Below are 21,130 nucleotides of genomic sequence, written 5' to 3'. Positions count from 1 at the left end.
CTGTGATGCCAGTCAGCACAGCATAGCTTCTCGCCAAGAACCTATAGCATGCTCTTCCATGTCCTAGGCACCCAACTTAAGGTCATGACCATAACACAGTTGTGAAAAGAGATTTTTGAATGACATTTTCTATTTTTCTCTTGACTATGCCAGTCACACATTTCTCTCCACAAACTAGCATAGACATATCGTGTTTGCTAAACACATATAAAGACCATAATGGAAATATATAAACCACAGCCTGTAGGAAATTCGGTTTGTGTTTGAGGAGGAGACCCTACTTAAGCAGCAACCACAATTCTTGTTAGTGTGGAAGCCAAGCAAATCTCAACTTAACCTATTCTTCAATCAATCTATCAATCTAAAATCTGTATTCGGATAATTATTTTTCAATAACAGCCATTTTAAAATAGATAGAATCCTCATAAATACATTGTAAAAAGTAATATAAAAACAGGATAGTTTATAGAATTTATACAGTCAATGGCTTAGTCCAATTTGTACTCAATATTAGCCAACCTGTTTTAACCCTCTGGTAGCTTGGCACAAAAGCAATCAAGCTTAACTTAGAGGTAATGTGTAAAATAATTATCAAGCATTGTAATAAAGCAATAAGACACAAGAAAAAATATCACACCAATTCGAAAAAATAGAGTTAAATTGAATATATTATTGTGACACTAAAATATAAGTAAAACCAGAGCTATGTGATTTTAAAGGTTTAGATAAAAATAGTGCTTAAAAACACAAAGCGGCAACTGCAATGGAGTTCTGTCAGGATGCATGGACCAACTTAGGCTGTGTGGGAGCAGTAGCAGTAGCAATTCTAGGTAGCTGCAGGACTGCGATGCGACGTCCTGCGTCGAAGATGAGCCACACAGGGGCGGTCCCGAGGAATTTTGGGGCTGCAACGTGAGGTCCTGCATCCAGGGGGAATTGTGCAGTGGTGGTTCCGAAGAGCTACGCAGTCCTGCGTCTGGGATGCGTTGAGCAGTGACTGTTTTAATGTGGAGCTGCAAGGAGATGCTTCGCACTGCTTTGGCCCTGCCCAAAAGGCCACTTATGGGTTGGCTGAGAACCTACAGGCCCACTTCCATGGGTCCAGGCCACTTGCCTGTGACCTCCAGTTTCTGCTTGTCCCAGACGGATCCAGTGACACAGCAGTTGTCCGGGTTTTCCAGCTGGGGTTTTCCCAACCAGGTTTTCCCTCTTACCATTCTTCTCATCAACAGAAGCCCCACCCAGCCTAGGACGTACTTAATGTAGGATGCAGTGTGACCACATCAGTAGACACCTGGACACCTTGCTTGCCACTTGCCTGTGGCCTCCAGTTCCTGCTTGTTCCAGACTGATCCAGAGACACCGCAACTGCCAGTGTTTTCCTGCTGGGGTTTTCTCGACTGAGTTTTCCCACTCATCATTCTTCTCGTCAACAGAAGCCCCACTCACTGCAGGACCTACTTAACGCAGGCTGCAGTGAGACTGCACTGCTGACATGCCAAAGGTAAGCCCGTCTGTGCCCATTGGTGTCTTGACCGTGCCGAGTGCCACAACACCTGGCCCTCCGGCCCCCTTAAGATACACCATCGCTGAACTCTACACCCTCGATCCCGGGTGCCATAACAAACGCTGCCACTGCGATGACCCAGTCACCGCAGTAGGACCTTTCACCTGCACTCACTGCCACTTCACATGCCACTGCACAAACAACAGCCCACCGACCAGCCCAAATCCAAACACACCCCAGGCGTCATCTGAAAAAAGCCTCAAACTTGCATGCACCCTTCTCAACACGCTCACTATGCAAGCATTCCACTTAATTATGGGACTTCATTACCACCCTTGCACCCGACAAAACGACAAAAACATTGCACATCTCCTTAACAGTATGAACAGCCTCGGATTGAACCAAATAAATGTCAACCCTAAACACACCGCAGGACATACGCTAGACCCGAATTTCACCTCAAGCAACCGCGTCAAATACAGCCATGTCACAGAACTCACATGGCCCGATCACTCCATTGTAGACGTTAGCGTTTTCAGCCCCCACGTGGCCACCCCCAAGATGAGCAACACTCCCTACCATAGGTGGAACAAATTCTCAGAGACTGGCTGGACGAACACCTTCAACACCTCCAACCCTGTTACCACCACCAACCTCAAACAGGGAGTGAAAAACCTCAACTCTTGGATCACCTATTATACAGACAGAATTGCCCCCATCAAGAACAACATCCAGAGATCCTTCAAAAAGGCCAGCTGGTACACCCAATAACAGTGAAACAGGACAGCATACAGTTGGAGAGGAGATGGCGCACCAGCAAAGCCACCACAACAGGGTAACCTTCAAGACCTCCCTCAACCTCTACCATCCCCTGCTGAGGGCAACAAAGAAGACAGACAGCCTCACACATCAAAACTAGCACCAACAACAACAAGGAACTTAACTTTTAAACATTGTTAAGGAATTCTCCAACCAGGCTTGCAGGACATACCTGGAGCAGAACCACCTACTCAACGCTTCCGAATCCGCATTCTGCAGCAATCACGACACCAAAACTGCCTTGATCGCAGCCACAAATGACATCTGAACCCTCCTTGACTGAGGTGAAAACAGTAGCTTTGATCCTCCTTGACCTCTCTGAATCCTTCAACACCATATCCCACCACACGCTGATCGAAAGACTATCACATCGGCATCCAAGGGGACAAGCTCTTATGGATCACCTCTTTCTGACCCTGGACGATCCCAGAGGATCCACCTCCCACCTTTCACCTCCAACCCCAAGGAGATCCCCTGTGTTGTCCCTTTGGGCTCATCCCTCTGCCCCACGCTCTTCAACGCGTACATGACCCTGGTGGCCAACATCGCTAGGTCCTTCTGAGTCCTTCACAGGTTCTGAGCTGTACTGAAGAGTTGGGTCTGAGGGTCCACTATTTATCTTTAGTGCCATCTTTGAAGTAGATGTTTCTAGAGGGTTGCAGCAAGAGGTTTTTGAACTTTCCTTCCTCTCTGCCCTGCCCTGGCCCCAACTTGTCTTAGGGCACAAAAGACTACTGGGAAACCTTTTGTGAGTGTGCTGTGGCAGAGCCTTTGCGATGTGCAAGTGTGGTAGGCGATAGCTCTACCCACCTACCAAGCCAGAGATGGCCCAACCTGTCAACACCAATTCCTCCCTGTAACTCATGTCTGGTAGCCATACACACATTTCAACTGCTGGTTACACCTAATCACTTGACTCATGATACAGGCTGCAAGCACCAAATGGTTGAACAAGAAAACGCTAACTGTCTAAAAGTGGCATTTTCAGAATTGTTACCTAATCTGACTTTACCATTAAGGAGGGTGTTAAATTACAATTCTATAGACACCAAAATCAATATTCCTACCAGCTCCCAATTAAAAGTTATCATTTATTAAATGTAATAAGGTAACCAAATGTTATCCTATGGGAAAGGTAGGCCTTGCAGTGATGAAATATGAATTGGAGTTTTTTACTACCAGGTCATTCAAAACTTAAAAGTATATGTCTAACTTTTTAAGTACACTTCACCCTGTCTTATGGGTTATTTTGGATCTATCCGTGGGAGTGAAATATATGTATTAAAAAGGACATTTAAGCATGTTTAAAGGAGAGAGCACAAGCATTTTAGCAATGGATAGCAGTAATAAAGTGTGCAGAGTCATAAAGGCCAACAAATACAGGTTTATAAAACAGGAGTGGTGAATGCAAATAGTTTGGAGGTGACTCTGCAGAAAGGGCCTAGTCCTGCACCTTCCTACCTGTGAAATAAATAACAGTATAAACTCGTCATTGATACCAATAAAAAGCAAGGAACAAAATTGCAATATTTATGTGGTTAAAACATGTTTCGTTTGGGGGGTATGGCCAAAATGGCTGCACAGTAAGAAAGCTCCACCATCACTGCCACTATCCCCAAAGTATCTGCAGTACTATTCACCATTGATGAACCACAGGCTGTGTGGAGGTGGCCCAACGCATAAGGAGCCCACTGGGGGGAAAAATACTGTAAAGCAGCCGAACTCATTACGGCTGAGGGATCAGGAGCATGACCTGCCGGATTGCAAAGTTGACCATGGCCTACCCGGCACAGCATGAAATTGCCCATGAGAAGGAGCGGCGGCCCCAAACCAAGAAGCGGGCCCGACACGACAGGTGATTGGGCACTGGGAGGCCCACCTAGATGCTTGTACCTGCCAGCGAGTGGAGGTGGCGAGTGATGGGCCCTCTCCCGCAGGGCAGAAGCTCTGAAAGACAGAAAGATGCATGGTAAGAAGGCCTGAAAGAAGAGTTTAACTAGGCAAGTGTGTTGGCTGTAGTCATCGCTTTCTCCTCCTCTTTGCAATGCCTGAAGGGGTGCTGGTGGAGAGCATCCGCATGCCCATGGGCCTGTCCGGGACGAGGGAAGGTGGCTCTGAAAATTGCAGTGCGGCCGTGAGGAGGCTAGGAGCAGCCCATAGGGGCCACCCAGTGCTTGGAAACCTGCTGTTGTGGGGTGACGGGGAGAGCAGGTCCTGGTCTGTGGGGCTTTGGCGCATGAGAACACCAGCAGGTGGGCTGCTGAGAGCTAGGGAAATGGCCAGGTTTGAACCACTCGCTGCAGTGGAGGCTGGAAGACAGCTGGCTGGCCAGCCTGCCTGAAGATTAGTAAGTGCCTCAGTTGGGCCTCCCCTTTATATGTGTGTGATGCAGTGCACAAGAGGGGAGAGCCCCATAGCTTTGACATAGACTATCCATGAGGGATAGGAGACAGTATAACTGACAGACTGCAGAGGAGTGGATAAGATCAAGCACTGACAGTTCCTACGATATCTGGCAGGTGGCGGTGATTGCTGCTCTGTGCACATCCCAGATATTCCGGTAACCCCCATGTCATCCCCTGTTGCGGCTGACAATATCTGGGCCGCAATGGTTCGCGACAAGAGGGGAAGGCAGGCCAGCAAAGCAAGATGGAGAGAACTGTGGTCCCTAGACCCCACCCACCTATTTGGCCATGCCTGTGGAGGTAGAAGGAAAGGTATTGCAACAGAAGATGGCTAAAGGAGTTCTCGCGCTCAAAGACATTATGGAGACACCAGTGGGGGTACGTAATTCTGTCAATTGTAAAATAGACTCAATCACTATGGAGTGGACCTTCACAAAACAGGTGAGGAAAAGCAGCAAAGAGACAAGGAACTGTCTTCCCTGCTGGAGGAAATTCAGAAACTAAAGGTGCAAGTTGGCAACCTTTTGAAGGTCTATGATGGTGTACAGGTGAAACTGGAGAACTATGCATCGTGGGTTTTCTGATTTACAGACCCCCGGGCCCTATCAAAAAAGTTATAACTGCATTAAATTCTGCTATCTCCTCCCTGGCCCTAAAATTTAAAGACTGCCTTATCTTGGGAGACTTTAATATACATATGGAGAACGAGAATGATCCCCAAGCTACTCTCTTGCTGGAGACGCTGCTAACCTTTAAGATGCTCACATCTATCACCTCGGCTACCCATGAGAAAGGTCATACCCTTGACCAAATCTTTCACAACTATGACTTATCAGCCAGTCCTCCTTTGCCTATCACTTGGTCTGACCACTTCCTTCTTAAATTTGATATCCCCTTCGCTGCCTCAGTCCCTCAGGCTATTGTAGGGCTAAAGGCCCATAGTTATCGAACCTTCCACAACATATCCATCCCCACATTAGCCAACGCCTTGGACCGCTCTCGACCAGAGCTGTCTAATTCCCTGGATTTGGAAGCCCTTCGAATAGTCTCCTGGCTTCGGACCAATATTGAGGCAGTGGCTCCGATTGTTTCCCATTCCTCTAAGAGGTCAGCTACACCGGCCCCTTGGTATAATTATATTCTTAGAGCGAGCAAAAGAAACTGTAGAAAAAAGGAACGGAAATGGCGCAAATTCTACCTGCCTGATGACAGGAATGTGTATAAAGACAACATAAAAGCTCATTATTTCTTGGTAATAGCAGCCAAATCAAACTTTTTCCAAACCATGATTGATACTGCCAAAAATAAAAGTAACAACATTTTTAGAATAGTTAAATCCTTCACCTCACCAAAGGCTGGCTTAATTGAAGGGCCATGCACAAAAGCATGGTCAAAACAGGTTGCCCAATTTTTTCATTAAAAAATTTCCTTGAAATCAAATGAAAAAGAAACTTAATAAAGCGCTCTGCGGCCAAGCGGCTTCCTGGCGCTGGAAAACACATCAGTATCTACAGAGGGACCCAAGAGATTTAGCCAGGGAATGCCTGAAGAAAAAGAAAAGTTTTAAGGGCTTTGCGAAAGTGGGAAAAAATAGGAATAGAGCTGATAGAAAGAGGAAGACTGTTCCAGAACTGAGGGGCCAGCACGGAGAATCGGGTACCCCCAGTACATGATTTACGGAAGCGAGGGACGTGAAGGAGAGAGAGTGATGAAGAACGGAGAGTGCGGCTAGGGGTGTGAGAGGTGATGAGAGAGTTGATGAAGTGCGGGGCAGAGCGAGCATGCGCCCGAAAGGCCAAGCAGGCTAGTTTAAAGTAAGATCTAAGATGGACCGGGAGCCAGTGGAGGGACTTGAGGGCGGGAGTGATGTGAGAGGATTTGGGGAGGCGAAGGATAAGGCGGGCCGCCTGGTTTTGGATAGCCTGGAGGCGGCGAGTCTCGTAGGCAGGGATGCCTACGTACAAGCCATTCCTGTAATCCAAGCGGGAGGTGATGAGGGCCGTAATGATGGTTTTGAGGGCGTCAACCGAAAAAAAACGGGAAATCTTGCGGATTAAGCGAAGAGAGGAAAAACAAGAAGACACAACGGAGCTAATTTGGGCATGCATGGTCAGATCATTGCTGATCTTAATGCCCAAAGTCCGAACAGAGGAAACTGGGATGGAGGGAGGACCGAATGAGAGGGGCCAGTGAGCTGGGGACCAAGGGTTGGAAGAACCTCCAGTAAGGACGAGCTCTGTCTTGTCCGGATTGAGCTTCAAATGATTGAAGCTCATCCACTGGGAAATAAAAACAAGGGTGGAACAAAATTTGGGAAGAGATTCAGCTGGGGATGAAAGATCAAAGACGAGCTGGAGGTCATCTGCGTAGTTGTACACAGAGACCCCCAGCTCGAGAAGAGAAGAGATAAGGGGGCAGATATAAAGGTTAAAAGAAGTGGGGAAAGGGAAGAGCCTTGAGGGACCCCACAGGTGACAGGGCGAGGGGGAGCAGAAAAGCCAGAGAGGTGAACTGCCTGCGATCTACCTTGAAGGAAGGATGCGATCCAGGAGAAGGCAGTGCCTTCGATGCCCGCTGCTGACACGGTCGAGAAGGATGGCATGATCGACCGTGTCAAACGCAGCGGACAAATCCAAAAGGACCAAGGCTTGGGGGAGATTGCTGTCGGCTTTCCCCTTGAGTTCATCCAGGACCGCGAGGACCACACCCTCAGTGGAGTGGCCGGGACGAAAGCCCGCCTGGTGGGAGGCCAAGAGATGATTCTCCTCAATGTAGGTGGAGAGGCAAGATGTTACGTGGCTTTCGAGGATCTTCCCTAGATAGGGGAGTAGGGAGATCGGCCTGAAATTAGATGGGAGAGAAGGGTCAAGACCAGCTTTTTTCAAAATAGGGAAAACTATAGCAGATTTAAAAGAGGAAGGAACACAACCCAAAGCCAGAGAAGTGTTGAGGAAAGTGAGTAGGGGGACAGGGCAGCTAGCTTAGAGAGTTCTGAGAATCCGTGCGGGAGCACAGTCCGCAGGAGAGCCAGACTTGACCTTGACAAGCAGGTCGAGGAAGAGCTCAGATGAAATGGGTTGAAAGTGGTCCAGAACGGAGGGGGACAGAGAACGATAGCCCGAAAGTTCAGGTTGAGATACGATGGGGATGTTGGCCTTGATGGTAATGATCTTATTGATGAAATAATCATTCAGAGAGAGACAGAGAGACTGGGAAGGAGCAGGGGAGAGGCAGGCACGATCAGAGGTGGCAAGACTGTGAACTAGTGAGAAAATCTCACGGGATTTGTTGGCCGAAAGGGTCACTCGCTCAGTGAAGTATGTGGTTTTGGCCGCTAAAATGGCTTTTTTGTAATTATTGAGGAGGGCTTTGTATTTGAGGCGGAGGGTAGGGCAGTAATTACGTCGCCAATGATGCTCCGAACGCCTAAGCTCTAATTTAAGGGATTTAAGGTCGCTGGTAAACCACTTGTGAGCGTCATGAGGGCGAACAGATTTAACCTTTTTAAGTGGGGCGACCTGGTCGCAAGCAGAAGAAAGCCAAGTGCTGATGACATCCGCCTGATTTTCCAGGGACAGGTCAGTCAGGTCAGGAGCAGATGTGGACAATGAAGAAGAAAGAGCGTTAAGGTCAGTCTGGTTCCAGCTTCGAGCCAAGATGTTTTTAGGCAGGAGGGCTTTCTCCTTGATCCAGCAATCTTTCTCTGACATCTCGGAAGAGGAGCTATCTTTTTATCATAAAGTTAATAGTAAATTTCAGAACCTGGATCTACCATCCTTATATGCTTTCCTGGAGCTAAAGCTGGAAGAGTCACGGTTCCTCCTTCAAAGCATTAATTCGGGTTCCCCGTCCGACCCTTTCCCAGCAAACATCCTGACTCTACTAGTCCCCACCATTCTCCCTACAATACATCAGCACTTTAATGCCTCCCTCGCTACTGGCATTATGCCAAAATCATGGAAGCATGCTAACATTCTTCCATTGATTTAAAAACGCAAAATTCAATCCGAAGGATCCGTCGAATTATAGGCCAATCTCTCTGCTTCTGGCTGTCTCTAAGGTTTTGGAGAAGCACGTTAACAAGGCCTTGCAAAGTCATATTGAAGAGGGGAGCTTCTCCATGAATCCCAATCTTGCTTTACGGAGAATTTCAGTACAGAGCCCACCATACTGGAAGTGACAGAGCACATCAGGGGCAAACTGGACCAGGGAGGAAAGGCCGTGCTGATATTGCTCGATCTGTCGGCGGCCTTTGATACGGTCCCACATGATAGGCTCCTAAATAGGATTGAAGACATCAGCCTATGTGGGATCGCCCTGACCTGGTTGCCCTCTTTTTTATGGTAATAGATCTCAGGATATTTGGCTCCCTCTGTTTCCATCACCGGTGCCGGCCTCTGAAGTAGGTGTCGCTCAGGGCTCCATTCTCAGCCCCACGCTCTTTAATATCAATTTATCCCCCCTTGCATCCATGGTAGAGGCAGAGGGGGCCAAAATTATTTCCTACGCTGACGACACTCAGCTGATCTCCTGTGATAAAGGTTCCGACATTGATGGGGCAAGGATCGGGGCCAGTCTCATGAAGGTGTTTAACTGGGTTAGGATTAATCAGTTTAAGTGTAATCCGGACAAAACAGAAGTGGTTCTCTTTGGAAACCCCTGTGTGGCACTCCTGGTGGCTTGAGGATTTGCCGCCCCCACCTGTAGAAAGGGAGAAAGACAAAAATCTAGGAATCGTGTTAAAAAAACCTCTCTCCATGCGATCTCAGATTCAAAACCTTACTGGCGCATTTTTTCTGATTCATACGAATGCTAAAAAAGTTCCTGCCACAACTTCCGCTGGAAAGCAGAAAGTTCGTAGTGGAGGCAATGGGGACTTCAAAGCTTGAATATGTCAATTGTCTGTAGCTGGGTCTTCCTAAATCTCTGATCAAGAGTTTACAGATGGTCCAAAAAGTGGCGTCCAGAGCCATCCTTTAACCTAAACCTAGATCTAATATAACTCTGATTCTTACATCGTTACATTGGCGTAGCATAAAAGAACAGATTTACTTTAAAACTTTAAAGCCCTGACGATCTTCTTTAAAGCATTCCACAATGTAGGAGCCGGCTACCTAATCAAACTGGTTAATCACTACACTACCTCTGGACCGTTGCGCTCGTCCAACGCCAACTTGGCTTGTGTGCCAAGGATACACCTGACCTGGATGGGAGGCAGATCCTTTGCTTTCTTAGGCGCGAAACTCTGGAACAGACTTCTGGTGGCCCTTATGCTTAATACAGACCTATTTTCCTTTAGGAAAAAATTTAAAACTTGGCTTTTTAATCACTAATCGGGATCTTTCTCACTCCTTTTCCCCTGCTGTCCAGGTGCCAGGACACTCTAGCTTGAGTAGCTGTGTGCCCATACAAATACCCTTTTTTTTATGAGAGATGTCTGAGAGAGCATAGGGCCCTAGCGTTGAGCTGTTTTTGGATGACTTCTTCCTTAATGTCCTGACACCTAAATGTCTTTCAAAGTACTTCTCAATTGAGTGAGGTGCAAGGGCTTCTGTCCCCCGCTGTGTCCAGCTGCGCCGCAATGCACATTCATTGCACGCATTTTCAACCATAGAGACCGAGATGCAATCCTCCAGGTGGCAAGATTGAGGAGTGAGCTATCATGTGAGAATGAGAAGGTCAGGCCATTCTGGATTTCACCCTGAGGTTACAATTTGCTATGATTCAGTTTCGGAAGTGCAAACTGCAAATAGTGGCAGAAGGGAAAACTTTGCACTTCAACACACCATCCGGGATGGAGAGACGTCAGATTAAACATAACAGGAGAGCGACAGGCAGGGAGAATCACACGCCGTCAAGGGTGTCAGCCCTCGAGAGACATGCGACAGGGACACACACTTCCTGGGGGTCTCCCTGTATGAGGGGGAATGAGAAGAGATCCAAGATGCCGCTTGGAGGTCTGATCCGTGTCCGTGGACGGGAGAGCGACCCAGATTGGCCATGAGGTAATGACGTAAGACGCTTGCTGCAGGAGATTCGATAATCTGGCCTTTCCAGACATGCCTGGTACCAGAGAATGAGGTAATGCTAGACATTGACACTGGTTCACCAATGAGAAGCACCATGATTACATTTGAGGTGGTGGTTTTGTGATTGGTGAGAGGCATGTCTGATTGTTAGAACTAGTAATGTTTGGGAAGTTTGGGGGCAACGGGCACTTTCCATGTTACAAGAGCAGCAAGTAGGGGTCCTGCTATGAATGGTGTGGGGGGGGTGTAGTTTTATGGGAGGATTTAGGGTTACTCCAAGACAGCCAAGTAGATTGGACCCACTGCGAGTGAAGAACCCATCCGCCTGAGGACAGACCGCCACAGGGGCCCACACCACTTAATCACAGGTCCAGCATGCATACCGCTAAAGAAAAAATATTTTTTTGGAATGTAAATAGCCTATGAAGTAAAATAAAGAGGGGAGTAGTCACAGGATATCTGAAAATACAGGGGCTGAATGCACCGCTGTTGCAGGAATCTCATCTAAAAGGCAACTACTGAAAAGTGCTGGAGAGACAGGGGTACAGTTCTGGTCCATGCTGGCTTTACTACAGACTCGAGAGGAGTGTGGATCCTGATTCATAAGAATACACTCTATGCCCACAGTAAGAGCTGGCTTGATGATGAAGGCCACTTTGTGGCCTGCTCAGGTACCACTGATGGGAAATTGGTGAATATTTGCTCACTATATATGCTCCCAAAATTGCATGCCTCAACCCTGCGAGAGGTGGGCTCTTTGCTGCTGTCTCTTCCGATGGGGGTACTGGTGTTGGGGGGTGACCTTAATATGGTGATGGATGACCAAACAGACAGACTCATACCCGGGGGGACGGGAAATTGGCTGAGCCTCTTGGCGCAGTTCACGTCGTCTATGGGACTGCTGGATATTTGGATAAGACACTATCCCATAGATAGACAATACACCTTCTACTCAAGGATGCACCAGAAATAGGCCGAGCCCCTGGGTGCAGTTCGCCGTGGCTATAGGACTGTTCTATATTTGGTGAGGACACTAGCCGCTAGATAGACAATACACAATCTACTTGGGAGGCGGGCGAACTACTCCTTATCAAAGGTTAATCATCTATTGACACAATCCATGTATGGGGAGATTCAGGGAGGCAAGTGTGCTAGCTAGCGGCATCTTCGGCCACTCCCCAGTGTGGATGGAACTTGTTGGATGAAGGATGGGGTGGGTCTTGCAACCTTGGTACCTGAAGGAAAGACAAATTAGAGACAGTTTATAGAAAATAACTGACAATGGGGGCTCAGTGTGCTTCAGAGTGGATTCTGTGGGAGGCATGCAAGATGGTTGTAAGGGGGCAAGCACTTTCTCTGATCAGGGATAAAAAGAAGAGGAGGGCACAGTTGGACCACTTAGATTCTGAGTTGCTAGACCTGGAGACCATGGTGGGCAATTCGGTGGATTGAAACTCAAGTGGTGGGAATATCGGGATATGGCTGAAAATATGGCCACAGCTTCTTTTTCGACCACCCAGTGCTGGCTGTACACGACAGGGAATAGATGGGGCAGGACTGAACGGTCTCACCATTGAGCTATACAAGGGAGTGGTGGGAAAGGTGGTGCCTTATCTCCTGATGTTTCAGAGGCTAGGTAGTATGGCATCCTTCCATTCGATCAGTGACTGCCAAAGATATTGACAATTCTGAAGGATGGCAAATCATTGCATAAATGCATCATTTATCAGTGAATATCACTGTTGCATGCCAAAGCTATACTGGCAATTCTGCTGACTACTAGATTGAAATGGGTGGCTATAAACTTGGTACATCCAGCCAGTTGGGTTTCATGCCCAACAGGGGGACTAGACTTACTCTACGAAGACTCTTTGGCTGAATGGTTTTTATGGAGTTTATCTCGGAACCAATTGTGGTTCTGTCCCTTGATGAAAAAATGGCTTTTACTTTCCTGGAGTGGTCCTTTATGTTTGAGGTTCTTGAGCGAATGAGGTTTGGCTCAGAATACCCGAAACATGTCAGTTTACTATGTAGTCAACTATTGGCACGGTCAGAGTAAATGGTGAGCACTCTGAGGCTTTTTAGTTTCACAAGGGCACGAGACAAGGAAGCTTGCGCTCGCCAGTGTTTTTCGCGTTGGCTCTAGAGCCACTTGCGGCATGGATTCAGAAGGATGAGCTGGTGCAGGGGCTTAGGTGGGATGCATTTTGGGGGAAATAATCTCACTTTATGCGGATGATGTTATTCTTTACGTGGTCTAGTCGGACACCACGATCCAGAGACTCTTACATATATTGCAAATCTATAGCTCGTACACTGGATGCAATGTCCGGAGACCTACCACCTCAAATCACGCTTGAGGACTATCGGTACCTGGGTATCTGTGTGACGAGAAACGAGGAACAATTCCTCAGGGATAATCTATATGGCTCTGCTCTGCCCCTGGCCCTCTTCGGAATGGCAGCAATGTATAAAATGATCATGTTGACGAAATTGCTTTATGTGCTAGTGAATACTCCATGTAGGGTGCTGGAGGCTTTCTTCCAGCAATTGGAGAGTGAGGTGAGGTTCTTGCTGTGAGATGGCAAGGCACCCTGCATAGCGTTGACAAAAATGACGAGGGGAGTATACAATAGGGGACAGCTTTCCTGGATGTCCAGAGATACTATCGTTGGTGCAGCAGATGGTTGCTAATGACTGAGTCTATGTACTGCTTGCAGAACCCACGTTGCGGGTAGACAGACACATGAGTAGGGGATACCTGGTAGCTCCTTATAGATACCAACAGCAGAGCCGGCTCCCACAGCACACACACACTTTCACCAGGGTTTGGACACAGGCCTCAAGATACTTAAGCTGGGGGCAGAAACTGAATAGGGCCACTCACCTATGGAACAGTGATGCTCTGAGGGAGGACGGCAGATTGGGAGACCTTTGTCCATGGGATACGATCAGTATATCCAACCTGGGCGACGCCTTGTAAACGCAAGGACTGAAGTCCCTGGAGACACTCCAGCAGGAATATAGCTAGGTGGAAATGGGGGTGTTCTGTTACCTGAAAGTGAGACGTGCTGTAGCAAAGACATGGTCAAAGAGTCCTCATCCCTGGAAGAAAGGGAACCATTAACTAAGAAAGCAGTCTTCCTAATATACAGGAAAATAGTGTCCAATTTGCCGGAGAGGATGACAAAGCTAAGGACTGACTGGGGAAGAGACATCGACTCACTTGAACTTTGGGAGTGGAAGGAGATGCTCCAGGCCCCGAGGGTGATAGTGATAAGGGCTGTGTTCCATCTGCTGCAGCGCCTTTGCTGCACAGGGAATATTATACCAGGGTAGTCCTCTATAAAATGGTAAGGACGGATGCGTGTAGGTGCAGCAGGGATGCAGGGAGGTAGGGTATTTCCTGCACACTGTGTGGTCTTCTGAGAGAATACTGCCCTACAGGTATGAAACGTTGAGAAGAATGTCAAGAGGCTTATACTCAGTGAGTGGGGGTAATGAGATCCTCTGCAGTACACCAACCTGCTGCTAACGGTGGGACAGGCAGTGGCTAAGAGAAACACTGCCTGGAGCTGGGGGGGCACGTGATGCACTGGACCTTCAAGCACAGACAGAGGACATGGATTGGTCTATAATGGCAGAGAAACAGGTAAATGCAGGACAGAGGTCTCCTGAAAATGGGAGAAGGTACGGAACCCATGGCAGAGATACAGGGGTATGGATGTGTTGAACTGACCAGGACCAGAGGAGAGTATGCGGAGGGGCTTGTCAGCTGGAGACGGGTTGGACAGGCAGGTGAAGGAAATGAGATTCGATTTTCATGGATGAGGGACATTTCTATGCTTACCACAGTTGGGGCAACAGTCGCTGTTGATAATTGTTTACATGTTGAAAATCAATAAAAAGGTTTAGAAAAAGTGTTTAGTTTGGGGCTTTCAGTTTGTGATTTGTGTGCACTACAGATACTAACACTTCGTATGGACCATACTTACAGGGTGGGCCATGAGAATACCACTACCATGCCATTACTTTAACATTGTACATCCCACTCTCTCCTAGTTGTCTGAGGAAAGCTTGATTCAGGCCATGCAAATGTTTCTAAATCTGGACACCTTGGGCTAGAGCTTGAGGGATGGAGAAGCGTTAACTAAGAATGCCACAGCTCGTTGCTTTTGTTTGACAGCTCACCCTTTGCCTAAATCTATTTATCTTAGTTTTTCTTAACAACAGCCATGATTCCTTTCCAGAATTACATGAAGTTGCACTTGATGTTCAACTACTGACTAATACTGCAATTACTTGTTCACAGCACTTCACTGCAGCATCCAGCTTATGTTTCCTAAATAAGTCACCTCTTGCTCCTGCTGTTAATTGTTAACTTGTCCTGCATCTAAAAGAGAAGAGACAGGGCCAGGTTCGACGCTTTAGTGCACCAGTGGGGTCATCAATGGTGTTTTATTTCACCAAATACTTATTTCTAAACCAGTAATAAAAAACAGACCTGCCCACTTTCCATGAACAGATTGACTCCCTGATTCGTAGTAACATCTAATTTGTTAATATTGGTCAAGTTATACAATGACTTACAAATAAATGTATGTTGCTCTAATACAACTATAACCCCCCATACCACCATCCCTGGTTACTTTATTGCTTTTTTCTTTTTTTACAGATACTCACAGCAGAGTATGCCTTACATCAGACGAAGAGGGGGATCCCCTTAGCTCGTATATTAATGCTAATTATATACGGGTAAGTACTGCAAATATCAATATATGGTACTCTTTGCACTATACTAAATGCAGGATATTTTATGAAGCACCATTAGTTTATTATTTTTCTACTATTATTTAGGTATGACTCTTTATCAGCCTTTACTTGGATGCTAATAATACACCATATACGGTTTCCATGCCCCCAAGGGTCTCATAGGTTGGCCATCTTTGGTGTTCATCTGCTGACATTAATTACCTGAGAATTCTGAAAAGACTAAGCAGACCATGGTTCTTTGATTAACATTACTTACAAATTCAGACAGCATATTACCCATTAGAATGTACTGACTTGTGAAGTGAGTGAGTCCAACTGTAGTCTACATTTTCTAACAGCATGGATCAGACATTAATTCCGTCCATTTGGCTCACAAATTGAGTTGTAGCAAAAGCTGCTTGCTAGTCATTAAGGACTCAGAAAGCCGTAGGAAATGTCACAGGTAGCCTGAAATTTATAGGAATGAAGTGTTCATTGTGGAAAGGTAGGTCGTCCAAACATTTGTGTTTTTTAATTGTTGAAAAATGTGTTTGAGGGCTTCCAAGGAATATCATTTATTTTTAAGCACTTACAAAAGAAAATTAATTTGCACATTAATCTGGTATCATAAGGTAGTATGGTTTAAACAGTTTAAATAATAATCATCTGAGTCACACACATTGTTTACAGTGTAAAATCCGCCTCTAGACCTTCAACAACTAGCCCGTAAGACCATGATTCTGTCAATGTGCATGAAGTCTTCTGCTGTCCACCCACAACTTTAACTAGGTGCACAGCCGAGAACTGAATCAAAATCAAGTAGACTCCCACTACCCTTCCCACAAAGGAGAGACTACATAAGTGGACCACATCATTTTTAAATAGTAGACTGCCAATCCTACAATACTTTTCTGTGGCAATCTGATTATAAGGTTTAGAATCCATATCCCATAGCTTTGTTGAACTGTTCAAATTAGTATATCTGCCTTATTGTCAGTGTTAAAAATGGCGGACTGTTTCAAACAGATTTCAAAGGTACATTGAGAAATAATTGGCACCAAGCATGAGAACTCATGTACCCATTGCCAGTGTAAGCATAGGCAATTCCTACATGCTTATTGTGTATCTCTCCATGCTTCATGCACTATAAAAAATACAGAGTTATTGGCTTTGTCATAGCTTTTGTCTTGTGCGGTAAACATTACACTTTTATGCTATATTTAACTTGGACTATCAAGCAGGGATCACTGTAGGCTGACCGGTATCTGCTCCAATGCCTATTTCTATTGAGCTAAAAACCATTTTTCCTAATTAATTCAACCATTGCCCAACCCAGAGTCAGTGGTTTGGCTTGTTTGTCTACCTCTTTGTATATTGCCATTTTATTATATGTTATGATATGTTGTCTACAACTGTACCAGGATGCTAAGAGGTGGGTGCTGCAAGCACAGCCCCAACTATTTTGCATGGCATATGGCCCACTACCTGCATTAACTCAATTCATTCCATATATTTGTATTATTGAGATAAGGTACACTATTCTTAAGACAGTCATAGAGCATGGGCACAGTTAAGCTGTATTTTAACCTAGACACATTTTATATGTATGAGGACGATACTGAGACCCTCCTCTATAACAGTCAATATCTTTTACAATTCTTGGAGGATATTAACATGTGGATGAGTTCAAACCTACTCAAATTCACTAAACCAGAATTAGAGACTTTGCTCTGTGATTGTCATCCCAATATTTTGTACAGCAGTCTCTGGCCTAGCTCTGTGACAATATTAGACACAATTTTGTAATGTGAGTGTTATGCAGGATACTCCGTTTTACACGTAGCATTCGTGTCACTCGTGGGCAAAATATGTTTTTTCCTTTTTGGATGCACATGTAATAACTATACTTTTCTCTTCCCACTGACTTTTCAATTTAAAGGTAGTTAATGACAAAACCCTACATGTACAAAAAGCACTACCCAGCATTCTTTGAAACCTGTGTTTATACTATGCACGAAGACACAAAGATTCCTACGTATTCATTTAGTATTGTGTTCAGGGAGTGTGGGAAAAACACAGCTTTATCAGTTGTCTACAAACAATGAGAACATTCAGCAGTAAATACAATTCAGGAAATGAATGCACAAATTAAGGAATACAAAATATATTTGACCGTGGATTATTGGAGAATGAGTATTGAACCACACCCTCCCCAAAAAAATCAAAATACCTTAAGTATAACACAGATATTAACCCGTTTACTGCGGCCCTGATTTTCCCGCAGTGCGGCACTTCCGCAAAACGGGCGGGGCCGCGTCGGCCATTGGCCGACGGCAGCACTGGGGACGTAGTGCTGCCGTCAGCCATTGGCCGACGGCAGCAAGGAAGGGGTTCATGGAATAGCGACAATATACATAAAGTGGGAAACACCTGAAGGAAATGTGGCATCAGACTTGTGAGGTAAAAATCAATCTGGCTACATCTATTATTTTCTCACTGTTAGATCTTAGGGTGATCTTGCACGAAACGTTTTGTCTGCTTGCCTCCAATTTTTCTGAATTCGTTTTGTTGGCCTTAGGACTCTGAGCACTTTACCACTGCAAACCAGTGCTTAAGTGTATGTGCTGCCCCCTAAACATGGTTTGATTGACTTATTCACAGTTAGCATATTTAATTTATCTATATGTCCCTAGTAGATTTCATTACCATGCACCCAGTGCTTGTAAGCTGAAACTAATGGGCCTTGAGCACTGTTTGTGCCACCCACACAAGTAGCCCTTCACACATGTCTCAGGCCTGCCACTGCAGAGCCTGTGTGTGCAGTTTACACTACCATGTTGACTTGGCATTTTAAACCCCTTGACAAGCTTTAAACTCCCCTTTTATTACATACTAGCTTACCCGTCGCGTGTTGCTGCGATCTCAGAAGAAAGGAAATGTAAGGAAACTTGTTATGATAACATTCAATTTACATTGTGTCATTTTTACTGAAACATTCATTTTAATATGGAAAACATTTTAAATTGCTCTTTTAATTCTGTTTATTTATTCGAGTGCTTGTGGATACACTGTATTATTTTTTTCCGTCTGGTGCTTACACGAATAAATCAGAAGGTTTTCCGATGCAGGAGCTGGCCACATACAGTTGTCCATGTGAGAAGCACGGATTCTCCAAATCTAGTCCACACACTTGCAGCGAGTGTCCTTGTGCTTTGTTGATGGTCATTGCAAAAGCGAGTCGCACCGGAAACTGTAAAAGTTCAGTATTGGAAAGATTATGAGGGCCCTGGGGGGGCCAGGGGTCCGATATTTAACAATTTCTTTTTTTTTTTAACCAGAAACCTTCGCAGGAGTGTACTCAACAACTTTTAACAATTTCTTTTTTTTTGTTATTATTATTTTTTTTTACAGAAACTTTCGCGGGAGTGTGCTCCACAACTTCCCAAAGTTTCATGTCGATCAGATGAATGGTGTAGTAATGTATAAAGGGCAAACGGACATACTTTTGTTTTTATATAGATAGATAAGTCACCCCCAAGGTAGGCCCTTGGTAGTCCATAGGGCAAGTGCTAAGTAAGGTGCTATGTAATCATAAGGTAGGACCTGTACATTTCACTGTTGCATGTCATGGGAGTGAAAAACACCTGAATTCGTTTTTCACTACTGTGAGGCTCACCCCTCTCATATGTTAACATATGGAATTCCTTATTGCACATATTGGGGCCGATTCACAGAACTAACGTAAGACAAAATCATAAACTTACAACTTTTGTTATTCACAGAAGCCATTTAGTAAACTTAAATTAGGATTTTGTCTTAAATTAGGATTTTGTCTTAAACCACGATTTTGACTTAAATTAAATTTAAGACAAACTTAAGTTAAACTTAAGTTTAACTTAAGACAAAATCCTACTTTAAGACAAAATCATGATTTAAGACAAAATTGTAACTTAAGACAAAATCCTAACTTACGACTACTAAATGCCTTCTGTGAATACCAAAAGTAGCGAGTTTATTTTTTTGTCTTACATTAGTTCTGTGAATCGGCCCCATAAGCTGCAATTCCTAATTGAGAAGGTGTAGATCTGTCATGTTTCATATCATTAGAATGGTGATCATAAATCCTATTTACTGGTAAAGTTCAATTTATCATTACCCTTTTAAAAATGGCACTTGAGAAAGATAGGGCAATAAAAAGCCTACCTACCATTTCAACTGCTGCTATCCTCTTAAGAAGACAGAAAACCAAAGCTTTGATTTCTTTGATTGTGGTCATTTATTTAACCATTACTTCATTTATTTCATTATATCTTTTTTTCATTTCATCACGTCTGAAATAAGGCCACACTGCTTGTTGCAGAACAGTAAAACAGCTGTGTGCAAATATAAACAAAACGCTGTGTTTATAATAGACAGCTGAAATAAATAGTGCAAACAAATAATTTCACATCAAAACACAAGAGATGGTACACCAGTTGGTTGCTTCTAAACCATTAGATATGAAGCACATTCATTACATAGGGATTATAATTATTTTAGAGAGATGCACACCATTTGAAATACACTTGAGAACAGTAGGGGTTAAATCAACATTGCATGTCTCTCAATACTGTCTCAGTTCAATGATTATTCATTCCTCAATTGTAGAAGACGTGTTGACGAGTTTCAAGTCCCAGATTGATTCATGAGACTCTCTTCAGGGCTTTGACATGGTGTGATCTAAGAATTAATAAAGAAATAATGCGGTGATTACTAAACTCAACACCCTTCTCTGTGTCTCATGTGGGTTTATAATAAATCTTAGGTAGTACCTGTATAGCGTGGGCTCAGTTTTCTAAACCGGGTTGGCAGTTTTATTGTTCTCCAAAGCAAATATTTCCCCAGGAAGGGCGTTCGCCTGTGGCCTTAGATAGTGTACTTATTTAAAATACATGTATCTATCGCAATCAATAAAACCTAAATAGAGTGTCTTACTTTAGCTGCAACACTGAGTTTTTCTTTTCTCAAATGCAGGGGTCCCAATGAGCTGCCAATCAATTCCTTTTTGTGAACAATAATGCGAGTAAATACTGTTTATCTCTTGAAACTATTTATGGCTGCTTCTTACTTACTAGCTGAATGCCACAAGCTTACTTGGCACTCAGAGAGCTTCACTTTCTGCTGGTATCCCTTGATTCAGGTCAGAGCCCTATCTGATTCCAAGTCATAACGTACGCAATCATTTCCGGCTGCATGCTGCCTATGGTCAGTTTTTTAAAAGAAAAACGAGAAGTAATGGGCAGAGTGGTTTCTGTATGTTGTTGTACACGCTCCTTCCAATATTTAATGCTGGTATAAAAAAATATAAAGATTTAGTCATCGCTGGGCATTACGCATTCCATGTAAATACTGAGGGCTACTATATAGATCAGCCTTTTATTTTTGTATATCTATTGTGTTGCATTATGGGAAATGCAGTGCAGATCCTTCAATTCCATGTATTAAATCTTTGACAGTTCAGGCATTTCATTCAAACATTTTGAGGTGCTGTTGAATTTTAAAATGAGCTACGCTTCCTTCTGTAATAGAGCTGTTTGAACATCGCCTCCTTGAGCGGTCGACTTTATTACTGTTAGTGC

General features: G+C 44.8%; 1 protein-coding gene across 1 annotated transcript in view; it reads left to right on the top strand.

Moving 5' to 3' along the window:
- Positions 1-21,130, top strand: part of PTPN5 (protein tyrosine phosphatase non-receptor type 5) — a 529,877-nt gene that overhangs the window by 436,848 nt on the left and 71,899 nt on the right. Inside the window, exon 8 of the mRNA XM_086957871.1 lies at positions 15,436-15,515. Coding sequence (XP_086813997.1) covers positions 15,436-15,515 — 80 coding nt within the window. The remainder of the gene's footprint in view (positions 1-15,435; positions 15,516-21,130) is intronic.

Source organism: Lissotriton vulgaris, chromosome 2_1, assembly GCF_964263255.1.
Source record: "Lissotriton vulgaris chromosome 2_1, aLisVul1.2, whole genome shotgun sequence".
Classification (NCBI taxonomy): domain Eukaryota; kingdom Metazoa; phylum Chordata; class Amphibia; order Caudata; family Salamandridae; genus Lissotriton; species Lissotriton vulgaris.
This window is presented reverse-complemented; position numbering and strand designations above follow the sequence as displayed.